At 35.1% G+C, this 26,371-nt stretch overlaps 2 protein-coding genes across 9 annotated transcripts in view; one reads left to right on the forward strand and one right to left on the reverse strand.

Moving 5' to 3' along the window:
- SCRN3 (secernin 3) overlaps positions 1-3,001 on the forward strand; it is a 39,255-nt gene extending 36,254 nt beyond the window's left edge. For all 5 annotated transcript variants that reach the window (XM_047772908.1, XM_047772912.1, XM_047772909.1 and 2 more), the window contains 2 exons: positions 164-344; positions 2,035-3,001. In XM_047772908.1, the coding sequence (XP_047628864.1) occupies positions 164-344; positions 2,035-2,205 (352 nt within the window). In that variant the 3' untranslated portion in view covers positions 2,206-3,001. The remainder of the gene's footprint in view (positions 1-163; positions 345-2,034) is intronic.
- Positions 3,002-7,025: 4,024 nt separating this feature from the next.
- The window catches only part of GPR155 (G protein-coupled receptor 155), a 44,489-nt gene continuing 25,143 nt past the window's right edge, over positions 7,026-26,371 (reverse strand). For 3 of the 4 annotated variants that reach the window (XM_047772914.1, XM_047772915.1, XM_047772918.1), the window contains 7 exons: positions 25,571-25,781; positions 21,581-21,685; positions 18,379-18,515; positions 16,783-16,878; positions 14,113-14,177; positions 12,308-12,445; positions 7,026-8,989 (listed from right to left, as the gene is read on the reverse strand). In XM_047772914.1, coding sequence (XP_047628870.1) covers positions 8,698-8,989; positions 12,308-12,445; positions 14,113-14,177; positions 16,783-16,878; positions 18,379-18,515; positions 21,581-21,685; positions 25,571-25,781 — 1,044 coding nt within the window. In that variant the 3' untranslated portion in view covers positions 7,026-8,697. Of the gene's footprint in view, positions 9,043-12,307; positions 12,446-14,112; positions 14,178-16,782; positions 16,879-18,378; positions 18,516-21,580; positions 21,686-25,570; positions 25,782-26,371 lie in introns of all 4 variants that reach the window. The other variant, XM_047772916.1, reaches the window with a different exon arrangement.

A 26,371-nucleotide genomic window follows, 5' to 3' on the forward strand; every position in this document is an offset into this window, starting at 1 on the left:
GATCCCAGTGTATCAGGGAAGACAGGCATGGGTATTAACTAGTAAGACAGGAACAATTAATATGTTATAAATTAATAGAAACTAGAGTGAATCTTAGAAGATTTAGAATAATGCTGAATATTTTATCCCTACATACCAATCTAATAAAGACTTTTTCTTCTAGATCTGTTTTTAAGCCTTTCGTATTTGTACCAAATATTTCACAACTATCAGACACCAGTTCACCTACATTTGAACCTGAGGATTCAGTTAAAAAGAAGCCACATTTTAATATTAAGCCTGACAGAAGACACCCACTCTACCAAAAACATCAAGAGGCACTGGAAATACTCGATAGTAAGGAGGTATGATTAGATTATTGTCTGTGTTTGTCGTTAAGAATAACCTAAAATATGATCCATTCCAAATTTTAAACTTTGGAATTCCACCTTTCTTTATACAAATACAGATTATAATAGAGCTATGTTATTATTATTATTATTTATTTTTTGGCCACCTAAAAGCATATGGAGTTCCCAGGCCAGGGATCGAATCTGAGCCAGAACTGTGACTCATGCCACAGCTGTGGCAACACCAGATCCTTAACCCACTGCCCCAGGCGAGGGATTGAACCCACATCCTCATGGATACTAGTTAGGTTCTTAACATGCTGAGCCACAATGGGAGCTCCCTGTTTATTTAAATTTTTGTCAAAGGTTTAAAATTTAATTAATTACATTTGTTAGTTTTTTTACTTTAAGGGAGCTTGATTTCATTTTTCAAAAGCTCTGCCTGACTTCAAAATAAATATAATTTCTGTATTTTCTTCCAGTGTGTATGTGTGTGTTTGAAAAAAGTTTAGTTCTTTTTTATCTGGAATTTATTTTGGGGGATGTTATGAAATAGGGATATAACTTTGTTTTACAAAGAGGTGACCATTTATAGACAAAATATGTTTTTTCCACTAATATGAAATGCAGTCTTTCTTCAGAAAAAATTATGTACAATTTCATACCGAAGTACATGTCAAGGTTAAGTATCCTTGTTTTGCAGAGTTCTGCCCCGTCTGCCCAATAATGGTTCAGATTTTTATATTATGTTCAGTTTCTAGTAATTCTCTTCTTACATACTTTCTCTTTTCTTTTTTTTTTTTTCTTTTGCCTTTTTGCCTTTTTTCTTGAGCCGCTCCCGCGGCATATGGAGGTTCCCAGGCTAGGGGTCGAATCGGAGCTGTAGCCACCAGCCTGTGCCACAGCCACAGCAACGCGGGATCCGAGCCACGTCTGCAACCCACACCACAGCTCACGGCAACGCCGGATCCTTAATCTACTGAGCAAGGCCAGGGAACCCGCAACCTCATGGTTCCTAGTCGGATTCGTTAACCACTGCGCCAGGACGGGAACTCCTTACATACTTTTTCCATCAGAACCTACCCTCTAAGTGATCATGGTAACTCATTAATAACTTAAAAATTGCTCCTATCTATAAGAATTATGACCTTTTCTCCCTCTTTGTTGAAACAAGGAGGAATTATAGAGAAAGTCATTTCTTTTAGTTGCCCTTTCTCTTGAACGTTAATATTCTGTTTCCTTTGTTTAATTTGATAATACTGGTTTTAAATATAGAAGATCCAAATTCACAAAAATATCTCAGCCTCAGTTTTGAGCAGCCTTCCTCATACACAATTAATACCATATATTCAAGTGGCCTATTATTTATCTTTTAAGTTTAATGCTTATAGACTAATTTTACTTAATTACTATTGTCTTTTCTACTAAAAATAGCTAATAATTTGGGGTTAATACATAACTCAATTTAAAACAATGATTTTTACCAAAGAATTTCATTCCTTCTTTAGCTGAAGAATAGGAGAAGGGAAACAAAACCAGAAATAGAAACCAGGATGAACAAACCTTGTCTGTAGAGGTGCTTTGGAATTTTCTTAGACATGTGTGTCTGTGTGTGTGTGTGTGTGTGTGTGTGTGTGTGTGTGTGTGTGTGTATGTGCACATGTGTGTCTGTGTATATATTTATTTTTATTTTTTCATCATTCAGGAAAAAGCCAAAACAATGTTGGACAGCATGAGGAAACTGGAGAAAGAACTATTCAAAGAGATGGAATCGATCCTTCAAAATAAGCATCTTGATGTGGATAAAATTGTTAATCTTTTTCCTCAGTGTACAAAAGATGAAATTAGAATTTATAAGTCAAATTTTAGTTCTTAGTGATCACATAAATGGTTGGCAATCTTCCTCAAAGTTAGAATCTATTACCTTGGTAAATAATGTAAATTTAGTTTGAGAATATTTGATTATTCTTTAATAGCATTCAAGTGATGCTTGGCTATTAAAACTATATACAACCTTGTTGAAATATTGAGAAATAACATTGAAACTGGACACATATATCATGGATTGCCAGATGATACTTCAGGTACCAACTTGTATTAATTTTTTTAGCCATAACACCTTTTAAAAAATCATAATAAATATCTAGTTCTGCATAAAGCATGAAACATTCAAATAATGCAAGTATTTATTATGATTATGAATTGTCCTCAAATAATTTTCTTAGTTACAATGAGAAAACAGATTTTTCTTTAGTAATGGAAAATATTGTCTTAACCAATGAATTTTTTTGTGCTTTAGACAAGTATTAACCAGTTCTAACAAAACTTTATAGATTTACACATTGTCTTATTACCAGGTTTTAACTACGCAAATGTTTTATTAAACTCAAACATACTCATATGTCAAGGCTTAGCTGACCATGCTCCTTAATGGGCTTTTGGTTAATATTTTTAGAAGAGCTTTCCTAGGAGACTAGGTAATGGAATAAACCTAGGCCTTAGGAGATACTGTTTTGTTGTCTAAATCTCTCTCATCTTTTACCTCTGTTCATTCAGTGCAAACAGGAATAGGGATGAGATAGTGGTGATGAAATAGAAATATTAGTGTATTACGGAGTTCCCACTGTGGTTAGTATCCATGAGGACATGGGTTTGATCCCTGGCCTCGCTAAGTGAGTTAAGGATCTGGTGTTGCTGTGAGCTGTGGCATAGGTCTCAGACATGGCTCAGATCCCGTATTGCTATGGCTGTGCTGTAGGCCTGCAGCTACAGCTCTGACTAGACCCTTAGCCTGGGAATTTCCATATGCTGCAGGTGTGGCCCTAAAAAAAAAAAGACAAAAAATAGTGTGTTATGAACATTAAGAAATGTTATAATGTACAATGTATTATGAATATCATAATAGTATCATAATAGTATCTACCCAGAGAGTATAAAACTTTGTTAAAATTACATAGAGTTTACCAAAGTAGGATTCAAGATATAAACAAATGAAAGATCCAACTCAAAATAATGCTATGTATGTATTGGTTTCTAGAAATTTCCATTTTATTTGAATACACTATCGTATTTATTGGTAGTTATCGTTGCAATTAGAACTATCATTAAAGTAGTGAATCATTATATTTAAAGAGTATTCAGGAATTTTTTTAAAGTTCTCTCATAAAAATCATAATCTGCCTGAAATTGATTCCTCTTGTCCAGTGCAGGGCCGCTATTACAAAAGAAAAGATACCTGTTTCAAGTATTCAGTTAATTCTGGTTTGCCTTACATATAGTTCAGTGATAGGTTCTTCCTAAATCATGAAGCCACTTGGCCAACCCCCAAGTGGCTCTCCTTTTTAATACGTGAGCAACCTAAGGGTAAGTAGTTCATTGATTGCTCTCTTTTTAAATATGTGAGCAAACTAAGGGTAAGCAGTTCATTTATTTGTTTAGGCACAGAAACGTGAGTCTTATTTCTCTCTCTAGGGCCCACATGTTTTCACTTTCTCCTTTGATAGCACACTAGACCAAACTAGCACCAGGCTTTCACCTGGACCACTGCAGTTAAGTTCTTCTACACCTATTTTTGCTTTTTATCTTCATCCATGTGGGTCACTGCAGCCAGAGCGATTTACTAAAATTTTAAATCTAGTCATGAGTTTCCCTTCTAAAACTTTAGGGGGAAAAAAGAAGACTAATTTTTAGAGCTGTTTTTGGTTTAAAGCAAAACTGAGCAGAAAGTACAGTTTCCATATATCTCCTGTTCCTCTATTCTCCCCCCATCAATATCCCACACCAGAATGGTACATTAATTATAACTGACGGACCCACATTGATAAATCATTATCACCCAAATCCATAGTTTACATTAGGGTTCACTCATTGTACATTCTGAGTTGGGACAAACGTATAATGACGTGTATCCACAATTAGAGTATCATACAGAACAGTTTCACTGCTCTAAGTAGCCTCTGTGCTCCACCTATTCATCCCACCTTTCCTAACCCCCGGCAACCACTCATCTTTTTATAGTCTCCAGAGTTTTGCCTTTTCCAGAATATTATATAGTTGGAATCACACAGTATGTGGCCCTTTCAGATTGGCTCTTTAACTTATGTAATATGCATTTAAGTTTTCCCTATGTCTTTTTGTAGCTTGATAGCTCATTTCTTTTTAGTGCTGAATAAGATTCCGTTGTCTGGATGTCGTGGTTGCTGAAGGACATCTTGGTTGCTTCCATGTTTTGGCAATTATATGAATAAAGCTACTATAAACATCCGTATACAGAGTTTTGTGTAGACATACGTTTTTAACTCATTTGGGCAAATACCTAGGAGCATGAGTGTTGGAATGCTAATAGTATGTTTAGTTTTTTAAGAAACTGCCAAAACTATCTTCTCAAGTGACTACTGTACCATTTTGCATCCCTACCAGCAGGGAATAAAAATTCCTATTGCTCCACATCCTTGGGTATTGTCAGTGTTCTGGATTTTGGCCATTCTAATAGGTATGTATTGGTATCACATTGTTTTCATTTGCATTTTCCTAATGATATAAGATACAGAGCATCTTTTAATATGCCATCTGTATGTCTTCTTCAGTGAGATACTCAGATCTTTTGCTCATTTTTAAAAATCAAGTTGTTCATTTTATTATTGAGTCAGACTCTTCAAAGAGTCATTGAGGAGTTTGCTGATGGCCTAGCGGGCTAAGGACCTGGTGTTATCATTGCTGTGGTTCGAGTTGCTACTGCGGTGTGGGTTTTGATCCCTGCTCCAGGAACTTCCCCGTGCTTGGGGTGTGGCAAAAAAAGTCATTGAGATTAAATCCCAATCCAATCCTGCTGATCTACCCCCAGCTATATCTAATTATGCTTTTGTCATTTTGTTTGTAAGTTTCTCTTCTGCCCTTTCAATTCCTTGAATGTGCCTGGTTCCTTCATCATGGCTGTACCCTCTGCTTGTCCCATTCATTTCATGTGTTTTTTATATAAGTAGTTCTTTCCATGCTTTAGAGTTCTGCTGAACCATGACTTCCTCAGGGAAGTTTTCCCCACACACACGATCAAGTAATTTATTCCTTGATGTTTTATACTCTCAGAGCCACATGTGATCCTGATCACAAGTGTAATTAAATGTTTAACATCTGTCTCTCGCAGCAGAATAGAAGCTTTATGATGATGGGAATCACATTTTCCCCCCCGCTGTTGTGTGTTCAGTATTCAGCATTGTCTGGCACAAGCTTGATGCTTAATAAACATTTTTTAAAATAATATTCAAGTACTGATGGAAAGAATTTACATAGTCCTCCTCTCTGCCTATAAAGTTGATAAAATTAGCTAGACAGTATGTCTGTACAGTGGTATCCTTTTGTAAGGCTGAGGTCAACCTGTTCCCTTTTCCATATTCAAAATAGAAATAATAATTCCCTAAATAAAAGAATTATTTTATAACACAGCTAGTTAATTTATAAAACATTTTTGGAGACTTTCACTGTTTAAATTCAGTATGGTATTGGGGCTTTGGTGCTTGTGTGAGTAATTTATTCCTTGATGTATACTATAGAAAATTTAAGGTTTCCTTAAATTTCATGTGTTTTTTAAGAGTAAAAAAATCCAGGAACTGAAATTAAGCTTTTTTTTGGTCAATCCTTAAATGATAATGGTTTATTATTTACGTAATAAACCAAGTGAATAATCTAATAAAGTGATTATTGTAGAGAAGGCTAGTTTGATCTTTGATGAAAACATCAATTTATACATTAATTTTTCAATAAAAAATTTAGAAATAATTAGGCAGGCTAGAATTTTGGAAATCTAGTTCCTATTTGTAAAATTTGCCCCAAAATAGGTTCTACTGAGTGAATATTTTTTCTTTTTTATTAATTACTTTAGGCTTTTATCATGACAATTGTTAAAAGTTACTGTCTCATCTTTTCCTGAAGAATGATGATAGCATTTCTGATTCTAAACTGTTTCTAACCATTACTCATCTCTTGATTAATATGCTTAGTGGTTTAAAGTAATTTTTTACATGATATGAGATATGATGGGGCAAAAACTAGGAGCTGTATTCTATTGCATACATGTAAAATAATAGTTATATATATATTTTTTGCTTTAGAAATGTACTGATCATCAATCCTTATTCTTTAAATGCCAAGCACACTTTATTCTAAAAATATTGAAGTTTAAACACAAGTTAGGTGTGGAATCCCTCATTGAGAACAAAGAAAAGAATATTTGACAATGCTGAAAATTAGTATAAAAGGGGTAGGTTTTAATCAAAATTCCATTAGGTAATTTTCCCAGCTGTGACCTTGCATTTTTTTTTTTTTGGCCACCCAAAAAAAATGCAGCAGTTCCTGGGCCACCACTCGAACCCAAGCCATAGCAGTGACCTGAGCTACTACAGGGATTAACACTGGATCCTTAACCTGCTGTACCACAAGGGAATCCAGTGACCCTGAATATTACAAATTATGGAATATGTGAGAAGGACTCTAATGTCATATTGACTCATTAATAAAAGGTTTTTGCTGAGTGAATTACTGGGCAAGGCCTGGTGCACAGATCCTATAGGGTCATGAGGAACACAACAATCTCAGGAGACCCATTTAAGGAAACAATGAAAACCCATGGAAAAGACTTCTCTGATGGCTTCTGCATTATTTTTGAGATTACTCAAAAAAAAAAAAAAGATGCTGGCAATGCAAGTTAAAATAGGTATTTTATTGAGAAACTTGCTTTGTTAGTGAGGGAGTAAAAGTTACAAATATTTTAATTTAATAAAATTAGCATATCCTTAATTCTAAAAACATCTCTTAAAAGCCTTCATTATCTAAAACTGCAGATCATTCTCAAGTCAGGGTTTTCTTTTAGTGTTTCTTATGGAAAAAGATACTGCCAATTTCCTTCATGCAAATAATAGAACACATATGGTATGATTTGTTCACAAGCAAAACAAATTCCCCACTTGAGTCTGAATTGCCTGCATGCATATGAATTAATATCGTTATTGCTCTAACTATGTAAAAGTCTTCTGGTACAGCAATGAAGCTTTATGATTACTCCTGAGCATTCTGAGAATTATAATGTGGTCATATATATATATATTTTTAAAGTTACACAGCAAGATAGTTCTGCTGAAAAACCCCATTCCCTAATTATAACTTAAAATTGGTATAGGTTAATGCTACACATTGATGTATATTTTACTTGTTAAATACACTAGGCTTCCATGCAGGTTTTTTTAAAAATTACATTTTTGTTGCTTTAAAAGGGCAATGATTTAACCCTATAAGTTATTTTCTAAATGGCTTCTATATATAAGACACTAAAAGTATGAGACAAATAAATATTTGAAACAGTTTTAAATAAGTTAAACTAGTACTGACATTAAGTAGAGGTTCAAAGGTCATATGAATAGACGTCTCCTTAATGGACTCAAGATAAAGCTTTTCTGAGGGCAACACTTAGTAATTTTCAAATTTATAAAATTTTACACATGGATACTTAAAAAAACTAAATTGTAAATGTAAAAGTAGGATGTTAGGCATAGAATTTTAAAAATCTTGGCTTGAATTATACAGGCTTTTTTTCTTCTTTTTAGGGAATAGGTAATAGGGCTATCCTTCTGTACTGAGATGCTTTGTGCAAACACCAGAAGTGATATATAAAATGGCAATAATTCTGTTGATAAATTTAATTGGATTTACCCAAATTATTATTTTTACTACAAAAGTTAAAGATCAGACTACACTTCTATTGGACTTTAGAGATAATATTACTTATGAAGGTTCTTATTTCCCTCCTAATGGCACAGATTAGTATTTTGGATAGAAAAGCAAGGGACGATAAACCTTAAAAAAGTAGTGCTTGTAGTTTTTAATGAATACTATTTGTGAAGGAAATGGGAAAATAGAATAAGAAGGCCTCTCATTAGAATCATTAAAATACTTGTTTAGGAGGTGCTATCAGTAAGTGCAAAGTTGTCATAATTTAAGGTCCATTTTCTGCCAGCAGCACACCTGCCAAATTTGGCAATTTAAAAGAATAGTAAATTGGATGTTGATTTTGAAGTTATAGCACACAATTGCAGGAAGCAATGTTTTAAAATGTTGGCATAATTTTTATAGTAATTATTATATATTCATTATGAGAACTTTAAATTTTGATTAGTTCTCTTTTTCCTAAGTCAGTTTCCTGTGTGTTTTCCATACACATGAAATCACAGAATCATAGCATGGGGTGAGAACATGTCAAATTTTACAGAAGAGGCAAATGAGGCTCAGAGAACTTGTGATTTACCCAAGGTCCCGTAGCTAATAAGTAACAGATTTGGGGCCAGAATGTGACTCCATATGGGGTTGTCTCCTTCATAACTTAGGTCTTGGTGGGTGGGGATGAATGCTCAATTTCTTTATATCTTTCTTGTTGGGGAGTGTGTGTATTAGTGGCAAGAGGACTGTGTTCAGGACTCTTTTGAAGAAATCTGTAAAACAAGTACTCATCCCGAAATTCATATTCATTGGTGATATGTTGGATCACTCCCCCTTGCACCAGTCTGTCTCCATATATCACAGCTTCACCACGGTCAGAGGCAAGGCCAACTTCAATTAGCCAGTTCACCAAGTCACAGCCACAGAAGGTCCCAGCAGAAGTCTTTGGACCACACCTGTATGTCAAAGGAATGATTCACCCACATGTTCTGTAAATCTGGTATCAGCACTGCATAATGGAGGACAAGCAAGGAAAAATAGGAGACAGGGAAAGACAGCATGATAGTTAAAAGGTGGCAGGAATGAAACTATTCTGAATATAAAGGGTTTATTAAATCACCTGACTCTAGAAAGACCCACCAGAGAAAAACAAAATATGCCAATAATGCTTGTGAAAACAGAAACACTTAACAAAAATGACTTAGATAATGTAAATGCATCAACAAAGAAATATTCTTTTTAGAGCAGATGGTCTTTTACCATCAGATATATTCTGTAGACAGCTGACTGTTATGTATTTTTATAAGTTGTATTCTTATTTAAAATATAATTGTCTCAGGAGCATTAAATAATATTTTTTGCGAGCTCTTAAGTGGCAATTTTTATTAAATTATTCAGATCAAACAGTATTTTCTGCTTATCACAATTCCCACAAATAGCCTTTCTTCTTGTCCTGAGCAAGATAATCTTATTGATGTTTGTTAGGAATTTGCTGCATTAAGAAGCAGGGGCAAGGATATTGAGATCTGTCTTGCTATAAAAGTAAGGTTTTTTTCCATAGTTGTTGATTATGTTCCCCACAGTGTATATTTCATCCCAGTGATTCATTTATTTTGCAGCTGGAACCTCTTAATCTCCTGCATCTGTTTCTTTCTTCCCCTCATACCCTTCCCCTCTGTCAACCACTTGTTTGTTCTCTATGACTCTATTTCTGTTTTATTATGTCTGTTCATTTTTTTTTTTTAGATTTCATATATAAGTGAAACCATATAGAATATATCTTTCTCTGTCTTACTTCACTTAGCATAATGCCCTCTAGGTCCATCCATGTTGTTGCAAATGGCAAGATTTCATTCTTTTTTATGGCTGGGTGATATTCCATTGTATAAATATACCACATCTTTATCCATTCATCTACTGAGGGACACTTAGGTTTTTTTCTTTATCTTGGCTACTGTAAATAATACTGCAATGAACAAAGGGGTATACATATCTTTTCTAATTAGTGCATTTATTCTCTTTGGGTAAATACCCAGGAAGGGAATTGCTAGATTATATGGTTCTGTTTTTAATTTTTTGAGGAATGTCTATAAGATTCCTCAATTATTAAAAATTTTTATTACAAATTTACTTAATTATTGAAAACTTGTCTTCCTAATGCAAATATGGGGTGCCTCAAGTATGAACAAGTAAGCAAGGGAAAGAGAAATTTAAAAAAAATTAAGGAGTTCCCTTGTAGATCAGTAGGTTAAGGATCTGGGATTGTCACTGCTGGGCTATGGTTACAGCTGTGGCTCAGGTTTGATCCCTAGCCTGGGAATTTTTTTTTCTTTTTACAGCCACATCTGCAGCATATGGAAGTTCCTGGGCTAGAGGTCAAATCAGAGTTGCAGCTGCAGTTCTACAGCAACACTAGATCCAAGCTACATCTGCGATCTACACTGCAGCTTGCAGCAATGCCAGATCCTTAACCCATTGAGTGAGGCCAGGGATTGAACCCACATCCTCACAGAGACTATGTCATGTTCTTAACCCACTGAGCCACAATGGGAACTCCTAGTCTGGGAACTTTTGTATGCCTCGGGCACAGCCAAAAAAAAAAAGTGAACTCTGTTCATTTTTATACAAATATGCAATAGACAACATGAATCTGTCCACAAGCATTAGTCAAGCTGTAAAACCTAAAGTGCTTGACAATAGGAAACAATGGATGAAAATCAAGATGAAATGAGAAATAGGTGAAAAAAAATTTAAACATTTAACCACAAATGAATATATGTTTCATATAAAAATTAGAAAAGAGGTTAATATACAAGAAAAAATTTCTCAAGTATGTAAAATCACAATATTGTAAGATTAGTATTTTACTTAGTAATAAGATATCTTAATTAATTTATGCTTTGTAATTACAAACATCACTTTGAACAAAAGCCTGAATGTTACACCCTGAGTCTGAGCCGCCTTCTGCTGATTAATTTTTAAATTTATAGCCCAACACCTTCTATCCTGATACCAACTGATTAATATTTGCTTCCAAATGACTGATCAGGCAGCTACAACCACGGAGTTGTGCAGAGTGGCAAAGGATATGCCACTGTGCAGGGTTCAGAGCAGTGCCACTACCAGCCCATGCCCATTTACTATCTGGGATGGAGGCAGCTCGGCAGCACTGCAAATGGCAAGAGCTCTGCTTTCTGACAACTGGCAATCACAGTAGGCCTGGCAGAACTAACACAGAGATCCTTCTTTTTAATTTTAAAAAACAGTTTTAAATTGTTGAAATGATCCACAGATGGCACTTCGAAATAATTGTGTTTGGCTCTTTGAGGGTGGCAAGCTAATTTTTCTTCATAGCTTACCATTTGCAGAAACTGGGCTAGACCCATCGTATAGATTTTACCATCTATTGCAAACAACCAGGAGAACCAGATATTTTAAAGATGAGGAAAACTAAGGTTTGGAGAGTTAAACTTGCCCAGTGTCACAAAGCTAATAAGTGGAACATCCAGGAATTTAGTTCTTCTAGTATTAGTCCCCACCTAGTGAGTCCCTTTCCATTAGCTATACCAGGATACCTTCTGGTTATATGAAATATAGTGGCATAATATATGTAAATAAATAATCCTGAATGGTAATTTTCAGTTTTACAGTTATAGACATAAATGTACTTAGTTCTTCATATTATGTTTTGATTTTTTTCTCTTTTATGACATCCAAAAATACTAGCACTGTAACATTTATTTATTCTTTTCCTGCTGTATAATCCATACCTGAAGCTTAGAAGCATAAATATGATGTCACAGACTGAAGATTAGGACTTGGGGTGAAAAATAAGCAGCAGAATTAATTGAGACAGAAATTTCATTTCATTTTCTTGGCATTATCATTAGCCAATATGAAATAGCATACCCCTAGGAGATGGGGAATATAAGATCACTTCTAAATACATATGCATCTCAAAATTTTGTGAGAGAGACTAATGGCCAACATGAAGTAAATGTTAAAATTCTGATATATTTTGATTCATTCTAAAGTTTTCATATTTTATATTTTAATCAGAATTTATAGGACATTAAAAAATGTAAAAATCAAAGTGTATGGCTCTTATACATGCTCTTTCTTAAACTATTAACTGACCCATAGCTATTTTAACTTTTATGTGTATATGTGTTATTCAAAATAACAGTCATGAAGTTAGTCACAAGCACATTAATTCGCCTATTACAAGCCAAACTTAATGATCTAAAATATAATTATCTGGAACCTGTTCTTACCTTCTTTCCCTGACAATGTTTTGGATACAGAGATCACGGTGATAATGGATAAATTGTTGACAGGTCATTTTTATTTCCTCAGGAACAGGAGAACCCCTGTTTTCTGCTGTTTCCTTATTGTTCCATAGGAATTCAAGTCTGAAAACCAAAATTTAAGGAGGCCACTTTTAAGGAAAGAAAAGCCTTCAGAGAGAACCCTTTCTTGCTTATTACTCTATCAACATGGCTGTTCCAGAGCTGTCATTCACCTCAGCTGTCATCTGCAACACCCAGGCATCCTTAGTCTCTGGAGCAGAAACACATTCAACCTGCATTCAGTTTCCTGTTCAGACTAGGCTGGGGTTGGGTTCTTGAACATTTTCTAAACCGTCTAGACATGTTTGACTCTTTTCAGTTTCTACTAAAAAATGAAGTTCCTTATTTCTACATCATACTGTTTTAAAATGCAAAAATAACATACAAGTATTTTATTTAATCATTTTCCAGTTTTGGTACCAGAGAGACAAATACTGGGATTTGAAGTATAGAACAATTCTGTTGTGCCAGCCCAGACAGTAGATCTGTTGACTTTTTAAACTGATCAACGTCATGAAGCTGATAACTAAGTTTAGTGACTTTTCTATTATACTTTTCTTCCTTCATGAAAGGATTATGACCATAGCAACTACATTTTAATAATGATGATGAAAGAAAAGGAGGAGAAAGAACAGTGACCATTTACTGGGCACTTTTAAAAATTTTATTTTATTTTACTTTTTGTCTTTTAGGGCCATACCTGCACCATATGGAGGTTCTCAGGCTAGGGGTCAAATTGGAGCTGTAGCCACTGGCCGACGCCACAGCCACAGCTATGCCAGATCTGAGCTGCATTTTGACCTATACCACAGCTCATGGCAATGCCAGATCCTTAACCTACTGCTTGAGGCCAGGGAGCAAACCCATGTCCTCATGGATACTAGTCGGATTCATTTCTACTGAGCTACAACGGGAACTCCGGGCACTTTTTATATAGCTAATAGAATAAACTCCATTAGCACTTAACTAGAGTCTACTAATTTTGACTTTGAAAACAAATGAGGAAGTACAATGAATTGTCCCTCCATCTGCTACCTCTTCCTCCCATTCTCAGTTTGGAGTGTTTCCACTTCATTATTTTTCTTTTTCCTTTTTTTTGGCCACACTTGTATCATGTGGAAGTTCCTGGGCCTGGGATCCAACCCATGCCACGGCAGTGACAATGCCAGACACTTAACCCACTAGACCACCAGGGAACTCCAACTTTATTTTCTTAAAAAATTTTTTACGAATTAATTATTTTTCACTAAGAAATTCATGACCTGAATTCAAAGAAAATCTTCACCAAGCTAATTAAAAAATTTGAAATTTAGAAAGAAGAAAACTTGAGTTTTCTATAAATTGTCAGTTTGATAGAGAAATCCTGTTGTCCAAGGAGAAAGACAATCAGATATAGACCTTTGGGGGCATATCACCTAATACTTCCATTTTAAAATACATTTTCAAGTTTCATTTTACTTTATGTAGTTAATGGCATAGATAGAAGTCAGTGTCCATCAATTCTTATTAAAATGCAAATTACAATGTTGGATTAATGATAGTTCTTCCAATATATATGTGCAATTATTTACAACAAATATGTGGATCAACAGATAACCTTTCTGTGGCGTTTAGTTTAACCTTTCTTTGGTCTCCTTGCAATTATTGAAGGTTTAAAAATATCGGTATCTTAATAGAATGGCTTTGTCATCACCTTTACAGTTACAGATTTATTTCAAAACTAAATTTACCTTCTTTTGAAAGGTAGGATGATTAAATGTTTGTCCAATCCAAAGATGCCAAAGGAAATAAATCCCTATGGAAGAAAAAAAAGTTATATTTTATTAGTTCTACAATAAAATTTTAAGACAGAAATAATAGAAGCCAAATAACTTGGTGGTTAGGGAAGTAAACCTCTAGTGATTAGAGCAACATTTTAAGTGGAACATACAGGCAGGCCCTCTAAAGTACAGTGTCTGAAGGCAGGTAAAGTCGGTCACCTTTTTTGTTTGTTTGTTTTGCTGTGGTGTGCAGTGGCTTGATGTTTCCAGACTAAGGATTGCATCTAGGCTACGGCAGTGAAAACGCTGAGTACTAGCTACTAGACCACCAGGGAACTTGCTAAAATGCAAATCTTCAATTTTCTACATACCGGCAATTATTTAGGTAGCATTTACATTGTTTTAGGTGTTATAAGTAATCTAGAGATGATTTAAAGGACCCAAGAGGATGTACATGGGTTATATGCAAATACTATGCCACTTAATAAGGGACTTGAGCATCCATGTATTTTGGTATCTGAGAGGCATCCCGGATGGTATTTGGCTGCCTCTCTCCAATCATTTTCCTAGTAATTATGGTGGGTGATATAAGTGAGTGCTGAGCAACCACACTTGCAAGCTGGCTTACTGAAGAAAAATGAAAACATTTAAGGGCTATGTCTTTTCCCCTTTCTAAAAATAAAATAAAATATCTCCCATTATGCTTAAGTACTTTATTATTTTTCTGTTAAAACTTGAGAAATTATAGAATTAACAAGTACCGCAATATCTGATTATAATGAAGTAACAGAACAAAATTTATCTAAAATGAAATTGGTTAGTGCTTAGGAAAAGGCTTTGAAGAATTTGGAGGCAATAAGACAAACTGGCACCAGATATTAGCCACATATCAGGACAATCATGACTGCCTGAGGAGAAGGGAGGCTGGGAACGCCATTTGTCAGGCACAGAGGGGTAAGGAGCTTAGTGCAGGTTGACGTGGATGGGGCAGAGAATGCAATAACATGAAGGACCTAGCTGTCTTCACCTCAAATTACAAACCAACAGAAGGGAATGACCTTACTACCACAGCTCCCCAAGAGACACACGGAATGGGAGCAGGTTTTGTATCTGTCTCCCTCCTTTGAATCACTTTAGCCATAAGCTGTGGGGGCAGCATTTCAAATGCAATATTCCTGGCATTAGCTTCTGTTTGTGAAGCTTCATCAGTTCCAGTCCTGGGATGGCTAAGCTTGGAGTGGGCTTTCTGAATGCAAAATGCTTACTGAGACCATGATTCTTTCGTTTAGTAGTTTATAGTTCTTGGGTGCAAAATCAAATCTTGAACAGTATCACAAAATGAGGTGGGCATCAAAGCCTTTCAATGCTCATGTCTGTCTATAATAAACCTGATAGGTCACTTGTCTGTCTAAATATAGCCAATTTTGCTCCCATAAAAATGGCAAAACTGGAAATATTTTGAGAAATTAATATTAGAGAAAAACTTGTAGGAATGTCTACTGATGAATGTTAACTAACTCATATGGCCAATTATTTCAGGTTTAATAGGCAAACCCAGTGATTTCAAGTACTGTATTTTTTTTCAATACAGTACTTAATCTGGGGACTAATATTCTCTAATTACAAAGTAAGGGATTGAAATAAAATATTTTCACATAAAATATTTTCTCAGTATGTAAAATATCATTTATCCTTAAATATCCATTTTAATAGTGATAAAGACAACAGCACCTATTATATTCTTCATGGAATTTTAGTTTCTAAATTTTAAATTGGATGTGATATGTCTGCCCTGCAGATATTACTGTGATATTTAAATAATTAATATAAAATGCTTTAAAATGTTTGGCATATAGTAGTCTCTCAAGAAATGGTAACTACTATCCTTGGTCAGATTTTATTGTATATCACATGATTTTTTTTTTTTTGGTCTTTTTTAGGGCTGCACCCACAGCATATGGAGGTTCCCAGGCTAGGGGTAGTGTTGGAGCTGCAGCTGCTAGCCTATGCCACAGTCACAGCAATGTGGGATCCAAGCCATGTCTGCGACCTACACCACAACTCAGGGCAATGCTGGATCCTTAACCCACTGAGTGAGGCCAGGGATCGAACCCTCATCCTCAAGGATACTAGTCAGATTCATTTCTACTGAGCCAAGACGGGAACTCCTATTTATATACCACATGATTTTTTAAAAAAATTTGCATACCTATAGTTGAAGAAACATCAAAATGTAAATGAGGTGATGTGCATTAAAATAAGTGCTAAACTAAAGGCTCAGAGAAGTTAAGACTTTTTCCAAAGTAACTTATTAAGGCCACAACAAAGTTTAAAAAGAACTTAGAACATCTTGTTCCTGCTTAAATTATCACTCTTTATCTCAAAACCAAAGCAAAAAACTATTTGGTATTTCTGACTGAAACACTCAGTGTGCATTCTGATGACTTTAACCAATATAGTAATTCATTTCTACGAGGAGATAGGCAGCAGCTGTCAGCTGTCACACATACCAGCAGCTGGCAAACAAACTCAACCTTTTCGATTTAAAGGAAAACAAAAACATCTGCCACCCCTCCCCCCCCCCCAAATCAAACCATCTAGGAAAACCAAAACCCCTCAAAGTTCTCAATAAATAAATACCTGGCCAAAGTTAAACACAGCACAGAAAAACTGTAACTCTACATATAGTCTTCCAGGCTCTTGGTTGAATAGCCACCATAAACAACTGGAAAGATTCTATAAAGGAAGGAGAAAACAGTATTTTAAAATGAAGCAAGCTAATCATTTCTCCCCATCCAGAACACAGTACAATAACTTATCTACTTAATAATTAGGAAGAAAAGGACTAAAGGGAAAAACACTGAGAGAATATAGAGGCTTTGTCTTTCAAACAAGAGGTTTCAACCTCTCTTCTTGACAGATGTCATTCAAATAGCATCTATTCTGATCAGATTTGAAGCAAGAAGACATGAGCCATAATACAAGAAGCTTACATAATACATCAGAATTTCGAATAGCCTGAGACAGGTCTGATTTTAAAATTAGTTCTACACAGTGAAAACAATCACATCACCATGCAGCAATTCTTGGCAGCATTTCTTTTTGATTTTTGTTCTTAAACAGCAGTTAAAATGGTGCTGGCTGATCTGATTCTATATAATGAGCATTCCAGTGTGAAAAGGATAAGACGGTTTCTTCATAGGTTATATGGTCCATCTCTCATCACTAGACAAGTTATGTTTGAACTATTGCAAAGAATTATATAGTAACTAGTAATTCATGAAAGAGGACATAGGACTAATTTAAAAAACCCTTTAGTAATCAAATAAATGCATTTAAAACTGAAGTGCTATATTTCACTTATAAAATTATCAAATTAAAAAATTTATAATATTTGAATATTGTTGGTGAGAGTACTTTACAAATCTATACTGCTCCTTTGGAAAACAACTTAGTAGACTGCATCCCAAGACACAAAAACATTCATACTCCTTGATTCAGGTTTCCCAACTTTAGAACCTATTATAAGGAAATATACTTCATGGAGATGTTTATTAGAGTGTTCTAATAAATTGTTCTAATGCATTAGAAACAATTCATAAGAAGTGGTTGAGTAAATTATAACGCATATCTTTGGTTTATTGAGGAGGCATTTAAAGTAACATTTATAAACACTTTGTAGCAACATGAAAATGTTTGACACTAGTCACAAAGCAGGATATAGATCTGTATGTATCATTAGAGCCATGAAAAATGTATTAAAAAGGCAGGAGTATGATGCATATTTTTCTCTTTTCTCTACTTTGTAAGTATCCATTATCTGAAGTGGTTATGTTATTTTCCTAAGGTAAAATTATTTTTACAAATTTACCTGAGGACTATCTTCTGAGAGACCATGTAGGGATTTACCCACTATAGTCAGTCAAGAAATATGCTAGGAGTAAGAGATCGTACACATCATGGAGATACCAGGTTTTACCAAATTCTAAGTTCAAAGTGTAGGATAAGTAAATATTCTAAGCAAAATAAGGTATTAGAACACTTAGGCAACAAAGTAATGTGAATTATTCATTCTTTTTTCCCCCTAAATCGTTTAGCTCAAGATTAGAATTCAGATGGCCTAGCTGCCACCCCCTGGGAAATAGCAACTAAGTTTCTCCAAGATGCTGACAAAAAAAACCCTTTGCCAAACATTTAAAGAAATGGCCCCCAAACAAAATCAGAAGAAACATTTACAGCAAACAGGCCAATGATGAGAAGTAAACACAGCAACACATGTCGTGTCAGTTGCTGGTCTCCAGTCTGTAGATACAGCTCTTCTTCCTGGGCTAATATGCAGCTCTGGGAGTTACAGCGACTCACACAATGTTCATCTATAAAACAGTAAGTACAACAATTTGTAATCAGAGCTTTTTATTTGAATGCATTTTAAATTCATAATGACTTCCTAAACAAACCACTGCATATGCACATTCAGCCCAGAATCAGTATATTATTTTAGATGAAGTCTGAGGAAGGCTCCTTCATGTTGTTTTCGAAGAGTTCTGCTTGTAGAGTGTTTTTATCCAAAAAACAAAACAAAAATCAAGTAGCATACAATAGTTCCTGTCTACACTATTCAACAATGTAACACACACACACAGTTTTTTAAAGCTAAATTAGTTAACTCAAATTTCAAGGCTACACCTTGGGTCACAAATACCCTATTTTGGCTAATAGCTAAACAGATTTCCTACTACGACTTGCCTTTCATTAAATAGTTTAATATTTGCCTTAGAAAAGATTTTTAAGTAACCACATAAAAAACATTTACACACTTTGTTCTGTTCACATATGAAACTAAGTCCAAATCACAAGTGTGACTCTTCTCTGGCCTAAAAGAGGGTGAGGGGGCTTTCACAAGAAATCTTTACTCTCCCACTTCAGCTCCATTGTACCTGCGGCATCAAAAGCAGGGGAAAACTTTTTTACAAAATAGATGCTAGTCTAACATACATTTTTATTACAAAAAGGGATTAAAAAACACTTTACAGCTCTACCCTCAAGCTAACAAAGAACATATACAACCATTAGACATGGTCTGCATAATAGCTTATGGCATGGGTGAAAGTTCACAATAAAAGGAGATAAAAAGCAAAAAGAAAGCAGGCCACCAGACTGTCTCTGTAGCAGGATCCTGTTTTATAACAATTATTTGTACATATCTTGGTGTAGAAAAATTCTAGCTGTACATATAATAAATCTGGTCTTAAAATATTATATACAAATATTATAAAAATGATAAAAATTTTATTATATTTAATTTGCCTTTTTTACACATTGCAATATTTATTTTGCCTTTGTGCTGTGGCAGTGTTTTGGGGATAAGGAATTTTATATTGTTAAACTCTAAAAATCCTCATTTGTCCATGGTTTGATTTCCTCTAAACTTTATTTCAAGCTTAGGAATGATACTAAATGATGTGAGCAGATGAAGTCCATAGATGATGGCTCTCATTCTATATAATTTTTGTAAAATACTATCAGAAAATCTAAGAAGCCCTTATAATTTGAAGATTTTCCAGGAATCATCCTTATTAATGGAGAAACGGCATATAAGCAAATTGTAACGTTATTTGGGGAGGCAAAAAAAGTTGTTGAATCAAAGCACTTTGAATTTGTTAATGGACTTTATTTTTAGGTCTATTGTGTAGGGAGAAAAAAGTAAGCAGGGAAGCTTTGGGAATTCTGATGTAAAGAAATATTAGCTTTAGAAAAGGGGCACACAAATGAAACTCAAAACACATGTAACTGAAAGCCAAGAGGGGTTTCCTATTGAAAGTCAGTGAAGGCCCAACATCTGATGTATTTTTACTTGTTTCTAAGGAAACGTGGATTCTACCATTTAAGTTTCATTCTTAGGCAGCAAATAGCAGCCAAGTATAAACCCCACTGAATAATAAAAACTACTACTACTGCTACTACTATTTTTTTAAATATAGTAGCTTTATTGAGGTATGATTCACATAACAAATCACCAATTTATAGTGTACAATTTGAAATTTTTGTACATTGATAGAATTGTACAACCATCACCATAATTGATTTTAGAATATTTTTAATCATTCCCCAAAGAAAGCTGTATTCATTAGCTCCCATCTCCTCTCTGCTGGCCCAAGTCAATCACTAATCTATTTTCTCTCTTTATAGATTTCTGTTTTTATAAATGGAATCATGTAATATGTAGCCTTTTGTGACTGGCTTCTTTGACTTAGCATAATGTTTCATATAATGTTTCACATTTATCTGCGTTGTAGGGTGTATCAGTACTTCTTATGGCAGAATCCACTGGATGGATACACCACATTTTATTTTATTTTTTTCCATTTTGTAAAGTTTTATATTTAATAAGTATCTAGTTTCTACACCACTAACTGTGCTAAGTGATTTGCATATATCATTTCTTATAATCCTCACATTTCTTATATAAAAACATCAACAACAGTACAATACAGTTGACAAATGGTCCATCGTAAAGAGGACTTTTTAGGGTTTCACATTCTACTTTTGATTAAAAATAAGCATAATCAACATAATAAAGGAATACTGCAATTACACATAAATGTGGTCAGTTGTTTTAAATAACTTTCAGACCACAAATGTGCTTCAGTCTCTTTATATGCCAAAAGGTTATTATTTTAAAATATTATTTTATAAGAAAGGGCATATTTAAAGTATATAGGTTCTGGAGTTCCTGTTGTAGAAACGAATCCAATTAGGAACCATGAGGTTGCAGGTTCGATCCCTGGCCTCACTCAGTGGGTTAAGGATCCGGCGTTGCCGTGTGCTGTGGAGTAAATTGCAGACGTGACTCGGCATAAGTTGCTGTGGCTCTGGCGTAGTCTGGCAGCTGTAGCTCCGATTACACCCCTAGCCCAGGAACCTCCATATGCCATGGGTGTGGCCCTAAAAAGCAAAAAAAAAAAAAAAATACAGGTTCAAGATGTATTTAAGCACTAATTATTTAGTCCTGGTCCTGGTGGAATGGAGTAGGGGTAAAGTCTCAGCTTCTAAAACAAAAAGAGCCCTCCCTCTAAAAAATGGCCCTAAGGCAAATTTCTTAGAATTATCACTCAGGTTAAATTTATTGGAAAATCTCTACACATGCATATTTGTGTGTGTGTGTGTGTGTGAGAGAGAGAGAGAGAGAGAGAGAGACAGAGAGACAGAGAGACAGAGAGACAGAGAGAGAGATACTGCTGATTACTATTTCATAAAAACTTTAATTAACAAAATAAGTATCCTTTCTCTGCATGCTTACTGTACTCTGTACTTTCCTCCATCTTATTTGAGAATGTGTTCCAGCTTCTATAGAAATTCTGTGTAGAGCTCTTTGAAGGTATAAGCATAAAGAATCTTTCATTCCTAATGCCCATCCTCAGAGCCCAGAGGCACTTACTTTTCTCAAATGAAGGAGTCACAGGCCCACTGGTGCTTATGTTTGCTACTGGCTCTGTAGATGGGCAGCATAACTCACCATTGCCCATGGAGCAGGAGCAGCAACCTATATAAATAAAATAACACGTGAGGGTAGAGTCCAACCACAACAGAAGGACAAAGAGATGCCAAATAAAACAAACCCAAACCAAAAAGGCCCCCAAACCCTAAACTCATTTTCCATACAGCCTCAATGAAAATATTTTCATATTTTCACTATCTATCAAAAGTGATTCAGATGTACTTATATACAGATGTTAACATTTAAAGGGCGGCAAAGAATCAGATCCTTTACATATTGTCTTTTCTTTGCAAGAGACAAGGAAAATGTTTTTGTTTGTTTTTCATTCGTTTGTTTCTTCTTAAGGAAAATATTTTTATCCATGCTGTTTCATTAGTTTCCACTATGCTTTGGGAAAAAAGAATTTGAACATTTTCCTAAAATACAGACTTGATTTCATCACTCCTAAAAAACATGCAAAATGCTCTGTTGCTTACTGCAGTTCATTCAAACTCCTTAGCCTGAATTTGAAAGCTCTCTAGAACTTGGCTCCTCTCTCCCTATCCAGCCACTCCCACTATTTAATAAAGGCCCTTCTTTCAGGACAATTTTTTAGTGTCCTCTGCAAACCCCATGCTTATTTAGGTGCTTAGGCCAAGTCCGACATGGAATTCATCCAAACCCTCTCCTGTAAGTTTAGCTCAAAACTCACTTCTTTCAAGAACATGTCTCCTACTAGTTTAGAGGATGCAGTAAAGGCAGTTGTATTCTTTTTTATTTTTAAATATATACTGCTAAAAATCTCTTGCTGCTTTATAAGTGGATTGGTTTATAGAAGTCACACTGAGACACCTGCTATGGAGCTGTAACTTTACCTCTGTATAGTCACAGAACTGCATGTAGTGTCCTTTAAAACATTTTACATGTATATGAACATGGTGTCCCTTGACATGGCAGTTTTCCCCTTCACATGTAAGTATATGTAAGTAACCCATTAGCCTTCTCATTTATGTATGTATGTAGCTCAGTAATACACTATGCTTATTTATTATTATTTATTGTTTTTTTTTTCATTTTACCCTTTGAACTCCTTCACCCATTTCTCCTACCCTCTACTTCCCACCTCTGGCAATCACCAATCTTCCAGTCTTGTTATTAGTATCTATGAGCTTCTTTTTTGTTTTGTTTTTAATATTCCACATATAAGAGAGATCATACGGCCTTTTCTTTTATTAACTGAACCTTTGATCTCATATTAAAATAGGTTAATTTTCCTTTCAATTATAATTACACATTTATGTGTAAATCATGTGTCTCTGACAAATATATATTGAGAGGCAGAGGTGAGTGAACTATTTTGGATTACTGAGATTTGGGGAGGCCAGGCTAGACGTCTTATGTGTTAATACTACTATCAAAACAGAAGAGAGCAAGCTTTGGAGGAGGAAAATAACCAAACAGGTTTAAAAACCTTCTTCCTAGGAACATGGATGATAAGGCAAATAAACAAGTACTTTACCACGGCAATTTTCAGGGTAGCTTCAGAAAATCAGGGTGTATCTTATCAACCCATCCATCCACTTAAATATTACTAAACATATATAGGATGCCTGACACCATGCTAGGTGCTGAGCTATATAATGATAATGATGGGTAACTCACTCAGCACTTACCATCTAGTAGGTTATACTGATAACTTAAAAAACAATTATAAAGCAGTGAGATAAGAGAAGGAAGTAAAAACATTGCAGAAGGTTTCCTATGGAGATAAACAATAGCTGTCTTCTGGCTCTCCATTCATTTATACTAAAGATGGCTAGTTTTCCTGCTGGTGATGACTGTGACAGGATTACAGAACATCTAGGACACTGTTTATTTGCTATTTTTAAAGGACAGGTAAAGACAGAGCAGCAAAAGTCTCTGGGCTTGACACTTAGTTTAGGACAACCCACACACATTGTGGGCCTTTTGTGGCCGGTTGTAAAACATTTGCAGAAGACATAGAGAGCCAGCCTGAAGTGGTAGTCTTTGAGCCCTGTCCAAAGATATACAGTAGATGGGTTTATAGGTTAAATATAGGAGTCCACAAAGAAAGTGAGGAAGCAAAGGATGCTGGGCATGATCAGAAAGTACTCTGTTCTTAGGAAAAGTGGCTTTTAAAGTTTTAGTGAAAAGTGGCTTTTAAAGTTTTAGTGAAAACATACACATAATCCATGACCTTCCACTTTATTTTATTTTTTTATTCTTTTGCTTTTTAGGGCCACACCTGAGGCATACGGAAGTTCCCAGCTGCATTTGCCAGCCTACGCCACAGCCATAGCAATGCCAGATCTCAGCCGCGTCTGCAACCTACACCACAGCACATGGCAACACTGAATCCTTAACCGACTGGGTGAGGCCAGGGATCAGACCTACATCCTCACAGGTACTAGTCAGGTTCATTACCACTGAGCCACAACGGAAACTCCCAAGCTTCCATTTTAAAAGAGAAAATGGTCGAGAGGATTCACAAGAATGAAATTCTGATGATATAGTCACAAAGGATCTAACAAAGAAATTAGCAAGCACCATAAATAAAATTCCTTCAATAAAATGAATGAAAGAGGCCTGATTGAAGCAGAGTTAATGTAAATCATTAGTTGGCAACCTGCACTACAGTCTTAGGTAGTGAGATCCCTACAGTCCTACACTGTAGGTATTACCAGCATCAGATATGGAAACCAAGGCACAGGGAACCTGTCCAAGATCCAGTAATAGTAAATTGTGCGGTCAGGGTTTGAACCCAGGCAGTCTGGCTCCAGATCCCTGTTTTTAACCCCCCTGCTACCTATTTCCAGTTTGGGACAAAGGAAGGGAGAAAAGAAGGAAAGAAATGTAAGATGGTAAGATATGTGGGATTTTCATCCTTTTAAGATAAAGATAGTGTAAATGTTTTTTAAATCTTTCTTTTTGCTCATTCTTTACTCACTGATGTTTACAACGAATAGTTTTAAGATTAGTCATCTATCTCTCTCCTCCATAAACTCTATAAACAAAATATGTGCCATCATTTACACCTCCTGGCCCAATGGTTTATGTTTATGAAATCTGCATGCACCAACGACTCCAAAATGCATACTCTATTGCTGAGTCCCCTTCATGGACCAAAGCAAACCTTGTAACAACTGTTAACACTTATTAATAAAGTCACTGGTTAGGGTCATATTTTCACTTATACCAAGGATTGCCAAACATTTTCTATAAAGGGCCAGATGATAAATATTTTAGGCTTTGCAATCAACTGGGTCTTTGTTGAATAGCTCAAGTCTACCTATAATATAGCATGGAAGCAGCCATAAACAATACATAAAGAAATGAGCATGGCTATGTTCCAATAACATGTGATGGACACTGAAATTTAAATTTCACATGACTTTCAAATATCACAAAATGTTTTTTTTAGTATTCAAAACATTTTAAATCTTTAAAATTTTTTTCTTCAACACTTCAAAAATATAAAGGCTATTCTTGTCTCTTGGGCCATACAAAAACTGGTAGTGGACCAGATTTAGCCTGCTGACTGTGGATTGCTAACTCCTAACCTACACCACTGACCCTGCTTCATCAAGCCTCTTCACTTCATTTTATGATGGTTTTTGCCTGATGCAACATTGTTAAATTGACAAATGGGAGGTGCTTAGTTTCCTAGAAAGGGCCTTCCTTCAGTTGTTACTTTTTTCTAAACTGTCAGGTCAGAGAAAGTTTTAGGGTTTAACAAAAGTTTATCCTCACAAAAGATTTATAAATTATCTAATGAATGAACTTGCAAGCTCTTTCTATTATTATGATTCGTTCTTCATTTCACAAATACCTGTGATATTCAAGAGAGTTCAAGGAAGTTCCCTTAAACAAAACATTTAGGATACATGCTATACAGGCATGTAAGAATTTTGTTATATTTAAGAATCATACTTGTTTCTGGGATAGAACTTGTAAAAGGTTTGGGTTCATCTATCGGCGCTGGACTCTCCTCAAAAGCAGTGTTCCCAGGCTCTGGTGCTTTGTGGTCTTGAGACTGGCCAAAACCTTCATAGCGTCCTGCTTGCGAGGTGCGGTTCATACACATGAGTGATATGCCGGCTATGACAATGCTGCAGAATAGGGTGACTGCTGTGATGATCATCTGCCAATGTTGCAAAGAGATTTTAGGCCACTTTTCACAGTCTCAGCTTGATAATCTTAGTATGCTAGGTTAAGGGCACTTTTTTGGTGGAAAATACATTATCTCCGTAGCTATAAATGCTTTACAACAGTGGTTCTTTTAAAAAACAAAACAAAAAAACAAAACAAACAAACAAAAAGGAAGGTTTGGAAGAAATATAAATTACTTGCAAAGAAATTAGGGTTTGCTTATAATCAAATGACATTTCTAGATGCTTCTTTCATTATACATCATGTCACTGCTTTCCTCCACAAGTAATCTAAATGATTGCCTTTAAACTTTTTCTTTATGTCAAAAACTTTGCTTGCTTTAATACATAGTTCGAGTGTACTTCAACTAAAGACTCTGTTATCATGATAATACTAAAAATAAATAATGATAGCTAATACTTACTGAGTACTAACTATATGCCAGCACTAGTCTAAATTTATGTGTAATCTTATTTATTCTCAAAATAATCCAATAAAATTCAAAATTACAAAACAGAAGAAAAAGGGTGAGAAATCAAAACCAATTCTAGGAAGTTTAAAAAACTACATTTTTGAGAGGGG

Source organism: Phacochoerus africanus, chromosome 3 (genome assembly GCF_016906955.1).
Source record: "Phacochoerus africanus isolate WHEZ1 chromosome 3, ROS_Pafr_v1, whole genome shotgun sequence".
Lineage (NCBI taxonomy): Eukaryota > Metazoa > Chordata > Mammalia > Artiodactyla > Suidae > Phacochoerus > Phacochoerus africanus.